This window comes from Thunnus maccoyii, chromosome 9 (assembly GCF_910596095.1).
Source record: "Thunnus maccoyii chromosome 9, fThuMac1.1, whole genome shotgun sequence".
NCBI lineage: Eukaryota > Metazoa > Chordata > Actinopteri > Scombriformes > Scombridae > Thunnus > Thunnus maccoyii.
The window spans coordinates 23,995,134-24,010,031 of record NC_056541.1 but is presented as its reverse complement, the minus strand read 5'-3'; the positions used below and the strand labels follow the sequence as shown (position 1 = coordinate 24,010,031).

At 41.3% G+C, this 14,898-nt stretch overlaps 1 protein-coding gene across 1 annotated transcript in view; it reads left to right on the top strand.

Moving 5' to 3' along the window:
- pdlim2 (PDZ and LIM domain 2 (mystique)) overlaps positions 1–11,314 on the top strand; it is a 38,984-nt gene extending 27,670 nt beyond the window's left edge. The window contains exons 7-10 of the mRNA XM_042422361.1: positions 4,211–4,329; positions 8,613–8,761; positions 9,557–9,668; positions 10,001–11,314. Of these exons, the coding sequence (XP_042278295.1) occupies positions 4,211–4,329; positions 8,613–8,761; positions 9,557–9,668; positions 10,001–10,193 (573 nt within the window). The 3' untranslated portion in view covers positions 10,194–11,314. The remainder of the gene's footprint in view (positions 1–4,210; positions 4,330–8,612; positions 8,762–9,556; positions 9,669–10,000) is intronic.
- The last annotated feature ends 3,584 nt before the right edge of the window (positions 11,315–14,898 follow it).

The window sequence follows — 14,898 nt, the reverse complement described above, 5'->3', positions numbered from 1 at the left end:
GCACGGTCCATCAGTGACAGTGGATAACGAGTAGGTTACCGCCAGCCTCGGGTCTTTGCTCAGGACCTCCACCAATGCACACTGCTTGATAGGAAACACTGTACACGCTGTGATTATTACCCAGCCCAGGATGTCTGGTATCCCCCGCCTCATTGTAGTACAGCAGTCGTGTCTGTGGTGGAGACAGTGAATGAGCAGTTACAGCACTTTCTTACAGCAGCACCAAGCCTCCCAAAATAAAAGCTCTTCTAGGCATCTGTCCTGTGCGCTGCTGGCCCATGCCCTGTAATTGAAGCTGCAGGGTGGTAATGATGATGATGCAGAGTGGCTTGCTTGGAGCCAGACTGAAGGCTCCTCCACTGGCACTGTCCCCAACATCTCCCATGGGCCTTGATCTGAAACAGCTGTCCTCACTTCAATTCGCTATTTCCTGTTTATTTGTGTCTTGAAGTGGCGAATCAGACAGAGGCTTGTTTTCTGTTTTAGAGTGATTCTCTTGCATTTATCACTGTTTTTCCCCTCCTGTTCCTTTTGGACATCAGCCAGTCACACTTAGTCATTCACTCACTTAAATCAGATGTCAAAGTAAGTTTATTTACCAAACACTTTTACAAAACAGGGTCATGCAAAAGTTCAATTTAGAACAATTTTATGAACAAATTGTTGGCGACTCCCTCTACATTCTGCTTTGAGGAATGTTGCTTGGCATGGCTTGTTGGATTGCACCTGTCTTGGTTGACAGTGCCAATAAGGCTGCACATGTCACCTTTGTATTTTTACGCACCATCAGGTTAGCTCAATAGTGTCACATTTTGCTAACACACTTCTCCAAAGGATTTGTACCCTGCCTTTCACCCAGTGTGTGGTGTGGTTTGGCTCTTGCCCCTAAAAACGTGCACAGAATGAAGCAGGTATACAAGATGGATGGATGCATGATAATTAGAATGAACAGCTGGTTTCAACACAACCTCTCACAATAGTCTGCCACCTTTGCTGCAGATGTTTCGCCACTGTAGAGGGACAAATCCTGCAGGTTAGATATTTCACATTTAACTTTTAAAGCCCCCAAAACTTTTATTGTTCTATAACCTTAGATATCCATGACAACAATTAAGGTTAAAGTTAGGGTAAAACCACATCCATAGGTATTATTTAAGAGTTAATTACTCAAAAACTGCTTAATCAGGACTGTGTGGGTGTGGTCAGATGTTGCTTTTCTCTGATTGGTGCACCAAAGTATTTGATTACCTTTTTTCCAACTGAACCACGCCCACTTCAAACGAGTGAAAAAAGCAAAGACAAAAACAAATGCAATACAGTCATCTTTCACGTGACAGACAGACAATTGTGTCCAGCTCATTGATAGAAGCTGATGAAAAGGTTTTCAGGGTCTTTTAATAAACACAGCATGTGCTCAAACATCCTCTTTAGCACAAAACTCTAAGTTTCAGGCTTATAGGTTGCAAAGTGAATAGTTGAATGTGTTATGTCCAGACTATGGCATCATACCAGTGACTTACCCTAATGATCCTGGGTATGTTGACTACGAACTCCTGATTATAGTTTAGTACAGCTTTAATCAGAGCTTCCTCCTCTAGCCAGCCACAGGAACCAGGAAGAACTGGCTGATGGATTTTCTCCAGTGGTCTCTCCCATCTTTGAGCCCTGCTCCCATCCAAGACCAAATAATAGGCTTCCCTCAGCTCAGCTGAGCCCCTCCCTAAGTTTGTTGGTGCATGAGACGTGGGGGCATTGTTGGCACTGCCATGGTGCAGTTTACCGCATGCATTGTAGCTCTGAGATCAACCATGTGTAATGGTTTGAAGGCTTACAATAGAACAATGATGATTTTAAAACAAAGCAGTTTTGGGAGATCCAGTCTAAAGCAGCTGCCAGCTGTACCATGGTTACTGCTATAAAAGGCTGGCATCAGAGGCTGTCACAGTGCAGTGCTTGTTTTTTCTCTCTCTCCTTCTTCCTTTTGTTTTTCTTTACTTCATTGCATTCCTCATGAGTCTCATAGATCAGAGTTGAGATTTCTGTTGGAGAGCATGGAGATTCACGTTCAGTAGCCAGACACTTATATAACATAGGCTTGGTTTGCATTATTGTGGATTCATGTGCACATACTGTGTGGCTTCACTAGGTCTTCCTGAAGGAATCCCTAAAGCATGTATGTCTATCAGGTATATGCCCTTGAGATTGGTTCACAGCAGGAGAGGACATGGATGTCTCTATTCTTGTACTCTGATGATATGGAATATGTGATCTTATGAGCCTGCAGTTATTATGCCAGGTTTATCCTGGGAGGAATCTCAGGGAGACGTCCCAATGATCGTTTCTGGTAAAGGCTTCCTGGCACGCACCACTAATCTGCCCACTCGCTAAGGAAAAAGAAGAGGAAAATTGGACTCAATTGAGAACAGAGACATTGTTCAAAGAGTTGCTGAATTGGAAGCGGGTGCTGGCATTGGACACACAAATCTTTGACTCCATCAGTGCCACTGTGTCAGCATAGAGCTCCAGCATCAACTCCAACTCGAGTCTCCCAACGTTTACTGGTTCAAAGAGCCGGGTGGAGACTTTTCTCCCTCGGACGGAGCCTGTGTAACACTGATGCCAGCTGGTGACGGTTGAGGGAGAAAATTTCAGTAAACTTTATTGTGAAAACTGTACTCTGGAGTTGTCTGTGGGCTGTTTGATTCGCAGTCTTAGTTTTCCTGGACTGTACACAGACCGTGCTAGCTTTGTTCCCCTAGCAAACTGGAAATTGTGAAACTCTTTGGAGGCTTGTTCTGTTTTTTGTTTTTTTTTTTTAAGTTAGTTACTGAGTCTGAATATTGAAGCAGTGCATTGAGCATACTGTATGTGATCAGTAAGTGGTCAGTATTACAGGTGGACATGGTTAGAACCCAGACAGTGTTGTGGCTAAAAACAATTTGTTTGTTGGGATTCCTGACAGTAAAAGTGTCTGGTTTGAGTTATGTGCTGTGCAGACTCAGTCCAGGTGTGCTGAGCATTTAGTGTGAACATGTGCCTGAGGTCAATTTCACTAGTGGCTCACTCACACTCTCTTATGACATAATTAAACTTAGATAAAACAACCTTTGCCCATAATGTTGTAACTGTTTCTGCTCTTGACTTTGGTTTCTGCCAAGAACAGCTACAATAAAAAATGTCATTGGCTCATCTACTGAAGTTTTATGAGCTTATTACAGTAGGTATGTAGCGCCCTCTTCTGTCAAAAGTTAAGATTGTCCACTTCACAAATCCTGAGATGGTTTGCTCACTGTGTCCCTCCTGAATTACACAGTTGTTTATACAGCAAATGTTTAGTTTATCTGAATGAGGTTCTTGACAGGTGGAATGGCTTCTCTGATTTCATGATGATACTATTTATATTTACCATGAATAATTGTGAGATTTACACTGCATGTGAAACCCATTGAAGTACATGCTGGCTCTGCCTTTCCCACCAAATCAAAACTAGTTGGTGCCAAACATCTGTTGCCACACAATCTATCATCTGTCAGCAGAGAGGCTGAAGTACAGTTCTGACATATATGGCAATCAAGATAAAAACGTGCAAAAGGTTGCTGTGATTGAAACTGATCAGCCAACAGTAGAGGAGTGTTCGTCATGACGCAGGCAACAGAAGCTATTTTACAGGGCACCAAAAACAATCAAACAATGACAAAGTGTGTTGTTTATTCTGCACTCAACACTGTAAGAACTTCTCCTGGTTTCAGGCAAATTAGATAATGATAAAGTCACAGGAACAATCTGCTGCGTTCTGTATGAGCTGTTTCCACATCTGGAGCTTGTTTAAGCTTCTGATAAATCTTGACTAAATATATCCTACATGGCTGTGTGTCAGGCTTTGTTTTATTCCAGGTTGTCATATAGTGCAGACCTCTGAGATTTAGTGTTTCCTGAAATAAGGACGCAACATTTGTTCAGTGCCAGTACGTTGCTTGGTGGAGCAGTAATCCGAAAATACTGCCGGCAAATTCCTGCCTCTGCACTGAACGTAGCTCTTTGTGTGACTTCTTTTACAGTAACATTGCATCATGGTCTAAGCACTTGCACACTGTCTCAACAGATTCCACAACTCTGTACTGCAAACTCGGTTTCAGCTGCTGCAGGAAGTTTGACTTTCATGCTTACTCACACTCTCTTGCTTTCATTGTGGCTTGCTCTTCCTTCACAGGACTTCTCCTCTTCAGACTACAGAAATAACTCTGTGTCCAGCAGAACCCCCACCCCACCAGGACGCTACTCACCCCATAGTCCCATCGATCGGGATGTGCCCATGTCCCCTCGTCGCAGGTAAAGACCACTCACATTGCAAACACTAATATCATGTTAAAACACCACAGTTCACTGTAATGTAAGTGATGTTTATCGCACTGTCTGCCGTCGATACACACCTCTAATCTTTTAGTGATACAGTTTGTTGAATATTACATGGTTTGTAGTAGAAATGGGACCCTTAAGTCCCCCTGTGTCAGTGTGTCTGTATATTGTACAGGCAGGCATTTAGCGCCATCCAAAGGCCAGTGGGGGTTACAGCCAAAGATCCAAGTCTAAGAAATCAACATCACCTGGGCCTGAAAAGCTTATAGACTTTTCAATTACACATGAAAATAACAGGACATGCTTTCAGTATTAGGGAACTAAGACTGCAACTAATGATTATTTTCAGCCATTGATTAATCTCCTGATCATTTTGTCGATAAAATGTCAGAAAACAGTGAAAAATGCCTGTTATGTCTGAAGTATAAAGTCCAAGGTGATGTCATCAAATGTCTTGTTTTGTCTGGTCAACAGTCCAAAACTGAAAGATACTCAATTCACTATCATGTATGACACTTAAAAGCTTTACATCCTCACATTTGTGAAGCTATAACCAGCAAATGTTTGGCATTTTTCTTTTTTTTTTTTTTAAAAAAAAAAAAAGGCTAAAACAATTATGTAATTATCACAATAGTTGCAGAGCTTTAACGATTAGTCGATCAAGAGAAAATTAAGGTGAATATCTGCAGTAATTACTCCCTTTTGTAGATGTTAGATTTGTTAGAGATTGTAACAGAGATGTGTTGATTCAGCTGTATGTCATGTTTTGAGGCTGTAGTTTTATTGCACTGATAGAAACATTCCTTTGTATCGTCGTAATCATTGTTTCCTTCTTTCAAAAGTCTTTGTCATTTGGTGTACAACTGCAGCTCGTGAATTCACTGCTGTTGAGCAGCTGGCTCTCTGTGCTTAGAGCTGTTTGCAGCTGCACTCTTGAGTCTGAATTTTCAGCCTTTGGGAAACACAATACTGTGTCCACCACCTGCACTGTAGTTTGCTTTTTCCTGCTTCGCCCCCTCTGATGAGGTGATGTGGCTGTAGCGTGACTCATTTCGTAGTGTGCAGGTGCTGCCCTCTCGACATTTTTTGGATTCACGTAGACTCACCAATGTTTTTTGCCTCAACAAAGATGGAAATCTTTTTTCCTTTGGTCTTTCACATAATCGTTTGTGTGCACTTTCTCTCCACTGGAGAGCCTGGTGCCTGTGTTTTCACAGTGCAGGATGGTTGACTTTGGCCCCAGTCCCCCCCCCGTGTAACCACGTCTAGTGATATGACGTGTCAGCAACTGCAGTCATATCCAAACACCCCATGTTCCCAAAAAAAGTCAGATTTTACTTCTCCCCCTAATTGGCCCCCAGTCCAGAGCCCCCAGCCTGCACAGCAAGCCTCTCCCTGCTCCTCTCCAGCCAATCACAGACTCAGCGACACCCATTTACCCACCCACTTTATGTCGCGTGGCCAATGAGTTGAAGTCCAGGGGCACACCTTTCAGTCAGACTTTTGTTTTTCTGTCTTGTCTGGTGTAGATAGAGGTGTGTGTGCTCTGCATCTGGGTGTGTGTGCGCTAATATTGTTTTACACTCTGAATTGCTATAACAGTGTTAAAAATACAGGGACTGGAAAGAATAGTTGTGCTCCCTCTCTTTGTTCCTTCTTTCTTTCTGAGGTGAGTCTCGTCATTTTGAGTTTTGTCATTTTGATTTCTTTTGTTGGGATGTTCTGAGTTAAGGTTAGGTGTTGTATTGCAGGGAAGTCGGTTTGAGAAATGTGGTTGGAATTAAGCATTGTGATCTCAAAAAATGTTTTGGCTACACTTGGAGACTCTGCTATGACTAGATCATTATCATCGCTCCACTGTGCCAAGTCTGGGATTAAACCCAGCAACACGTTTGTCTCAGATGCAGACATTGTGAAAACATGAGAACATTTATAAGCACAGTTTGCAGATGTCAAGCTATTTTCAAGTTCTCTAATTCTTTGGTCATTCTACGTGCTTCCTCTGGAAACCCGTGCACTTTACTGCTTATTCAGATGAATGCTGTTCCCTCTGACCCTCATTTATGTTGTTTGTTTTCCTCTCATTTGACCTAGACTTTCCATTTGTTTTGAGATTGCATGTCAGAAGGGATGGTGAGTGAAGCGAAAAAGGGAAATGAATTGCTGAGGGTGGAGCTGAGCATGTGGAGAACTTGGAGGGTGTGCTTTAGAGGTCTGTTTTCAATTTGAACCATGTTCAGTGATGCAAAGGAAAGGGTCTGAGTGTTTTCTTCGGTCACATATTTGTTGTCTTGTCTTGTTTGCCGTCTCCTGTTTCAGCCATGTTCATCTAGCGGGAAGTGAATTCCTTAAGCTGAAATGCAGGCAGGAAAAATATTCATACGCAGCCATGCGTCGAGTTTATAAACCCCTTACTGTATGTACATATGGGACGCAGACATAATGATGAGACTTTAGTAATCATTTAGACAGTGACAGTTTTTATTGTTTTGTCTATGAACATGTGCACATTGGAATTGAAATAAAACCATGACTGCGTCCTGACTTTCAGCTTCAAGAGACTCAAGGGCATGACTCAAACTTTCATACAATTCTTGACATTTTCCCCCAATTTTAGGACAGTGCAGCGGAAAAGGAGGTTTTTTTGTTTGTCACTTTACCTCAATCCAACTGAACTGGTGTTTTACAGACTGATGGCAAAAAAAAATCCTTGAAACAAGCTGGCTACAGAACAGTCCTGACACAGTGTCATCAAGGAAGATACCAAGTGTTTTGCGTAATGTGCGGGTCATAAATTCCATTGACTACAAAGGATTTGACACGATATATGTGACATGGCTTTATCTAATTTCATATTAATCTGTGAAATTACATTCCTGTAACTTTGGGTATTGTACACAAAAAAGGGCTACAGCTCCCACACTGCTTTCCCAAACCAAAGCTTAAAATCAGCACTTTAACCTCCTAATCATTGTTTTATTTCAAATTTTAGTGTGCAGGAGTAAAGAGCAACTACCAGCAGATTCGTTGTTGTCCAAATACTTATGAACTGCGCTGTCCTTCTAATTTTGTCCTTGTACAACAATACAACCACACACAACACCTGCAGTGGTAGTAAAAGCATCTGTTAAGCATAGCATCAATGTTGAGGTTTAAGGGCAGATTCTTCACACCACAGGTGTCAGGTCAACTGTAAATATTTGGGCATATTTGTTGTATGTGACAACAGGTGGGACAGTCAGTCAGGTTAACTCGACTGATTCTGGTTGACAGCTCAGCTGAGATCGTACGCTCAGTTGGCTACAGGTGAAAGGCATCAAACCACACCTGGTCCAACAAGTGCACCCGGCCAACCGGTTCCTCCTGACAGCAAACATTCACCAGCTCCCTCTCGACAAATACATTGACATGAGGGCACACTTTGTGTTTTGGTGTGTTTCTTTTACTTACTGATACATCTGTCAGTTGAGTTTTTGACGCATTTCATGTTTCTTCAGCAGGAGTAGGGAGGGTTTGGTATTTAACCACACATAAAGTGTGGAAGAAACAGTAAAAAGTAACCGCTTTTCCACCACACCAGGGATGAAGAATTTGCTTGTAAAAGGAGCCACTGTTCTTTTTGCTAATTGCTTAATTAGCTGACAGCGTACACTTCTCCTAGGTGAAAGCTTTCTCTCCCCTCCTGCCCCGGTCCTGTGCACTGACCAGCTGGAAATCACCACAAGACACAAAGTTATAAGTCGTTATCTTTCAAGCAGAGCTTGAATTCATTAATATTTGTTAATATTTTGCTGCAGAATACATGTTAATTACCTTGAGTTAGGCCCAGGATTTTCTGATTCATTTACACAATCATGGCTGCTGAAAAGATTTAACCACTGTTATTTTGCATTAGAAAAGATTTCACACATGCTACGTGGGTTTCATCGTTTTGTTCATTACATCTTCCTTGTGTTTAGGCTGTTTTCTGAGTTAGAACAGTGCCTCTTGTAGGAGGGGGATCCTGTTGAGAGTATGATGTGCGATTGGAGACTTTTTGGCCCCTTGCCTGTGATGTGCAATCTAGATTTTATGCTTGGAGGTCAAAGTTTCAAGGCCAGCTGCTGCCCTTTCCTTCATTTCCTCTGGATTCAATTAAACCAGACTCATAAATGTAGATTTTCTAGTGCACACACCACATATAGCTCTATGTATGCATTTAGTGAATGTGATCACCTTTGACCGATATATTTTTTTTATATTTCTTTCTTCTACAGTAGTTCGAGCTCTGACTTTGCCATGCAGAGGTTTGACAGGGACTCAGAGGTGTACAAGATGATCCAGGAGAATAAGGAGTCCCGCACGGCGCCTCGTCAGTCCAACACCTTTAAAATGCTGCAAGAGGTCCTGGAGGCTGACGAGAAAGGTTGAACAACACAGCTTCACACACACACAAAATTGAAAGGAGAAAGAAGCATTTCCTATTTAACATGCGGTACTCACTAGTGTACATCATTGCACAAATAGATACACGTCTGTCTGTGCATAAACATACTCTATTTAAATTCATCTGTTTAAATCAGGCATTTTTTAATGTAAAATGGGTGATTTATTTAAATGTTATGTTCACTCTTGTACAAGTAAGTATAGAAAATGAATGGAATATGAATATGTTTGCATGGAGCAAAAGTAATTTGATTGCATGCATGCACTTATGACTAATGGTTCATGTCAGTAACGCCAAGCAGGTGGTGTTCTCAGGATCCAGCTATTGCGTCAAATGCAACATAATTTATCATCTCTTACATTTGTTTGCCGGCACTTTTCCATTTTGAAATCCTTGTCAACAGTTCATCATGCAGAACAAACAAGTGCAAGTTACTGAGGATTGACCTCCGTGCTCTCTTGTGTGCTGTTCATATTGTGAACAACATATCATGGAATGCATCTGTCCTCTTTTTTTCTCCCCTGTGCTTTGATAAATGGAGGTGTAAATAAATCTAGATAATAATAACATTCTCTCATGACATGAAAATGACAAATGTGTTGGAAACCTATTTCACAAAGAGGGTCCCATGACAAATGGGGAACATAAACAAGCTCTACAGACAGAGAGCAGTGAAGAGAAATAAAGTTTTGATGTGATGAACAGAGAGACACACGCCTGTCAGGACATCCAAAAAGCAGCTCTGTTTATGCGCGTGTGTGTGTTTGACTCCAGAGGCAGCCTTGAAGTTCCCAGGGAAGCTTTCACCCAGCGTCCCAGCAGCAAGCACGTCAGTGGGAGGAGTCAGCAAATACCATACCTGTGAGAAGTGTGGCACCAGCATTGTGTAAGTCTTCTGTCACCTGCAGTTACACGTTTTCTGGGACAACATATGTGTGAATAATTACGATAATTTGCCCTACAGTAATAAATGTTCCACATGAATTGCGTAATATTATATTTAATTGTTTTTGAGGAAAACAAGATTTTCTAAACATGTGACAGGTAATAATTTTACTTTGTGTTGCCAGCTTTTGTGGATTTTTTTAAAAGAAACACAAGTGATGATGTTCACCTGGGCTGATCTTTATTTGCATTGGAAATGAGGACAATCATTTCACCCTGTTGTCAGGTGCAACAGTGTTTGTCTTTTGTCTGACTGTACTCATCTGTCCACAGCACACAGGTCGTGCGCATCACAGACGACCGCCTCCGCCACCCGGAGTGCTACACTTGCACAGATTGTGGCCTTAACCTCAGAATGAGAGGTCACTTTTGGGTTGGAGACGTGATGTACTGTGAGAAGCATGCCAAACAGAGGTACCAAGGCCCGGGTAGTTCACCTCAATCCACCATCTCCCCTCGTCAATGAGTCCGCCGCCACATACCTGCCCCGCTCCGGACGAAGAGTACTGCTCGTCTGCCTGAAGCTCCACCTCATCACAACTCCGTTACAGACCTTGGGAATGGGGCATGGAGGTGGACAGACATCAACGATATGGCAGAGGATGTTCTTTTCTGATCATATTTAACCATACTTTGCAATATTATGATTCACTTTCTTGCCTTTGTTATAACTCTATGAGAATTGGGGCTTCTTTCATATGGCCCAGCCTCCACGGTCTCTTTAGGTTTTTCTTAGCTCTAATGATGCACAGCTGCCATGGACTCAAGCCACATCACATTATACTAAGGCCAGATTTACATAATACCATAGACAAACTCAACAGGACTGGCTCTCTGACTCTGAAGATCTGGATAATCATTTGAATCTTTTGCTGACACAAAGGGACCAAATCTCACCTACACTGCATGCCATTTTGAAAATGTACTGTACACAAGCAGTGATGTGTGTGTGTGTGTGTGCGTGTGTGTGTGTGTGTGCGTGTGTGTGTGCGTGTGTGTGTGTGTGTGTGTGGGTGCATATGGGTGCGTGCTTTCACATGCAGAAGCGCAGCCACTTCTGCATGCTTTCCTTGCATATGTGTGTGTGTGTGTGTGTGTGTGTGTGTGTGTGTGTGTGTGTGTGTGTGTGTGCATGAAGGAGAGAGAGTGAAAAAGAAAAGGGGACCATGTTGTTACAGACACAGAGGAGTTTGAATTTTGCCCTAGAGTCAGGCCAAAAGCCCTTGAGTTCTTCTATATTTCTTTTGTAAGCAGAATTTATTAGTAGATAGAAATAATGAAAAATACATATTTGCTGACTTTTTTGCTGTTTTGTTGCTTATGAGGGACAATAGATTCATTCAATATACAAATATTTTTGATGTTTTTGTGATTGCTCTGTATTCTATAATATAGACCATTTAAAATTAATAATGTATGCACAGGACATTTAGTGTGAAAAGAGTTGATGATGATGATGATGATGATACTACACTTGTCCAGTTACAGCAGTACTCAGAGATACACTATAATGTTCACATTCCATGTGGCACTTAATAAAATCGCACATCCTGAAGCCTCCTCAGTGATGATGTGTTGGAATAATAAGAGTTACAATGTTAATGTCTTCCTACATCGATTCCTACATCACCATCACCTTTTTGGGGATGTCCACACTGTCTTTTAGTTTTTAGTTTTTCTAAAAAGAAGTACACTTTTCTGGGGTTCTTCAGGGTTTCTTTGCCATACAGATATTTTACTAATTCTAAACACACACAATAGAATGAATCGTTCCTTCTTTGTAACAATATTTTAAATAAAGTATTGTGTTGTTTTTCTGTTAAGTTCAGTAGAACTTTTTTCACAGTTGACATTTTGTCTTAGCAGGTAAACACAGGTGTAACTAATTACATTAATAATGATCCCACTGAAGTGTCTTAGTAAGCCAGTGTGCCCACAAATTAGTTACACCTGTGGTTTTCCTGCTGTGATATGTCAAAATATCTGCTGTGAAAATTGTCTATTCACAACATATGACAGTGTGGTTTCACCACATATTTACATACTGTATGATACAAGGACTGTTGGACCTCAAGTACAGGTTAAGTTAATACAAGAGAAAAAGTACAAAATTCTCTGAGAGTTCACAAAACCCAACACTGGAGTATTTTTGGCTGCTTCCTGCACAGATTCCCAGTTCATCCTTTATATGAGCTGATTTGTAACTCAGGCTGTTGCCTACAAAGTCGGAGATAGTGGTGCAGAATATTAAAAATGTAAAGGACAGGTTTGATGAGTGGGGTGTCACATCTGACAGAGTATGCAGCATGTTAAGATGGTGGATTATAACTTGGACTGCCTTTGAGGACTTTGTGTCAAACGAGAAGCTAAAGGTAACAAACTGCAGACTTGGGTGTCCAAATGCTCTGTCAGTCTTAAAAAAAATGGGACATAACCGTATGTTACATTACATGCTTTCATAGATCTTAGCATCAGTCTTAAAAAGACCAGTTTCAGTAATACCCAATAGAATTGACTGTGCCATCCAGAAGAGGGCAGTATTAACACAGTTTTAAAAGTCTCTCTGAATTTCGGAGAGGCAGGAAAATTAATGAGATGTTGACCCACCATTACAACACCATTATTTGACTTACTGTATGTATATATTGTATACTTTAACCTACTTCTACCTTAAATATGGATTACAAAATGGCATTGCTATAACCTTTAGGATTACGCTGCTGTTGTGTCTATTACTAATCATAACTCTTAATCATCGATAAAGGTATTTAGTGCTGAAAAATATGGCACCTCATTATAATTTGATAATCCCATAAACTGTGGAAGCAACGTATTTAATGTCCTCATAAATCCTTAATTAAAACCATGCATTCAGGAAATGCCCATAAGTGCAGGACTGACAGAGGTGAGGCCCTCTGTGTGCTGCTGATAACACCACTAGATGTCGTGGGCTCCTCAAGAAAGAAAGACTGGTGCATGGGCTCAGCACCAGATGAGGGCCTTGGAGGGTCTAATGTTTGCTTCCCGGCTGGAAGTTTTCTTTTGTTTATCCATTGGCAGAAACACTAGCCTGAGCTATGCCTCACTCTCAGCAGTCACTTGGTTTGGTTCACCATCTGATCGCGCCGAAAACTCATTGTTCCCACATAATTTTGTTCTAATGTGTGATTTAGAAGACAATACAAAAATACCCAGGAGAAATCATCAAACAGCCATCTCACGAATCGTCTGTCACCTCAATATCATCTGTCACACATCCCAAAGCTTGCGTAACTTCCTCTAAAATCTCCCTCAAGACATTATCTCAGCTCTGCTTCTTGAGCATCCAAGCTTCTCTGTGTTCCACCTTTCCTTCCCGATGTTCTCCCCTTTCTCAATACCCCACCTGGAATGGAGTCCAGATGTGGAAACAGGGAGAAGGAAAGATTGCTTACTTGGCTATAAGGAGCGAGGGGGGCTGTGGGGTGCATAGAGAAAATGTTGGAACGACATTAAAGTTTGTCTGGATGCCATTAAGTACAATTTGATGTAATGTGCAGTTTGGGACGTGACATTTTAAATGGAAACTGTGCTCTCCAGATGAGAGAGATTTGGGCCTAGTGGAGTTGGAGGGGGGTGTTGTACTTGAAGCCTTATTTAACAGCTTGGATAAACAGCCCTCTGTTTCATTGCAGAGCAGGCGCCCATCCACTCCTTGTGCTTTCTTTCAATAATCATGCTGGCTTTCTGAGCCCGCTCCGGCATACAGTATCATATACAGGAATAACAAACCCAGGGTCCACTGTGTGGGTCAGAGCACAGTGCACCATTATACTGCCGGGCATGCTTGCATGACTGAGGTGCCTGCAGTTTGGATATGTCAGTGAATACATGTCAAGCCCAATTGCACAAAGTCCCTTTTCAAACGCTTTCCCGGTTCACCTTCTCATATTTTGAAATGCTCTCCAGATTTGAATCACCATGGCCTCCATCCTCCCCAGGCCTCTCGTATATCAAAAAGTATTTTTAAAACACAAATCCGTGGAGTCCGGGATTTTTGGGAACTTTCCACACACAGGCAAAAATGTGGAAAGGAGACTTTGAGGAAGTTTATGATCCTGTGTATTTTTTGGATTATGTGTGTTTCTGTCAGGGGGAGAAAATGTCGTTCTTTAACTAAATATTAGTCTTTCAACAAAAGATTTTAGTTTTTGGAATATTTTTCTGAGGATATCTCTAAATCAAAGCATTTGGTTTGTGTTGGTTAAGTACCAACATTGAGTAAATCTGTTATACATTATATCTACTTTTGACAACAAATGGTAGGCAAAGAACAACAATATTGCTCCAGTAGACTTTGAATAGTTCTCATTAATGGTCAGCAAAACAATTCTGCATTATGAACAGCAGTAAAAGTACAATGTCTTATGGGTAGCTTGCTGTTGTGCATGGCCTCCAAGCGGACAAAAATATTGCACAAACTCATGTAAAGTTATCATCTAGATAACAGGGCAGCCTCATGCAATATCAAAGTCAAACTGCTCTGTTTTGCCATAACTCTCTCTGCAGTAACAATACTGAATTTACTGAAGTATATCTTTAAAAGTCTTTGCTTCCTCTGTGTCCCGCTGATTGAATGAAAAGCCTTTGATCTGGTGAAACACACAATACACAAGAGACCCACCAGCATTCATTCATAACTTTATTTTGCTCTCCCATTGCAGGCACACATTGAAATCAAGACTCCCTTGTCTTCTAAATGCAGTCAAATCAAAACCAAATTCCAAGAAAATCAATGGTAATATAGCATTCAACAAAATGAAGCTGCCAAAAATGACATCAAAACAATTCTTATCAGTTGTCATCATCATCTTCTGAACTATAATGTCTCTTTCATTATAGGACTTTGTGTGCATCTTAAAACCAGTGTTCATGTAAAGCAATCAGATCAGTTACTCGATATCATTAGTGTGTGACTATATGTAGTTGACATTTGAATTGTGGTTGCAAAAGTGTCCAAAAAGAGCCATAAATACATGTGATTATTTGTTTTGTGGGTAACTTTAAAGCGCTTTAATAACATTTTGGCCCCCAAAAACTCACATTAGCCCACTTGACTGCGTCATGACGTTTGATGAAGGTGTGTGAAGTGCCTTTAGGTGGGTCTCTCTCTCTCTCTCTCTCTCTCTCTC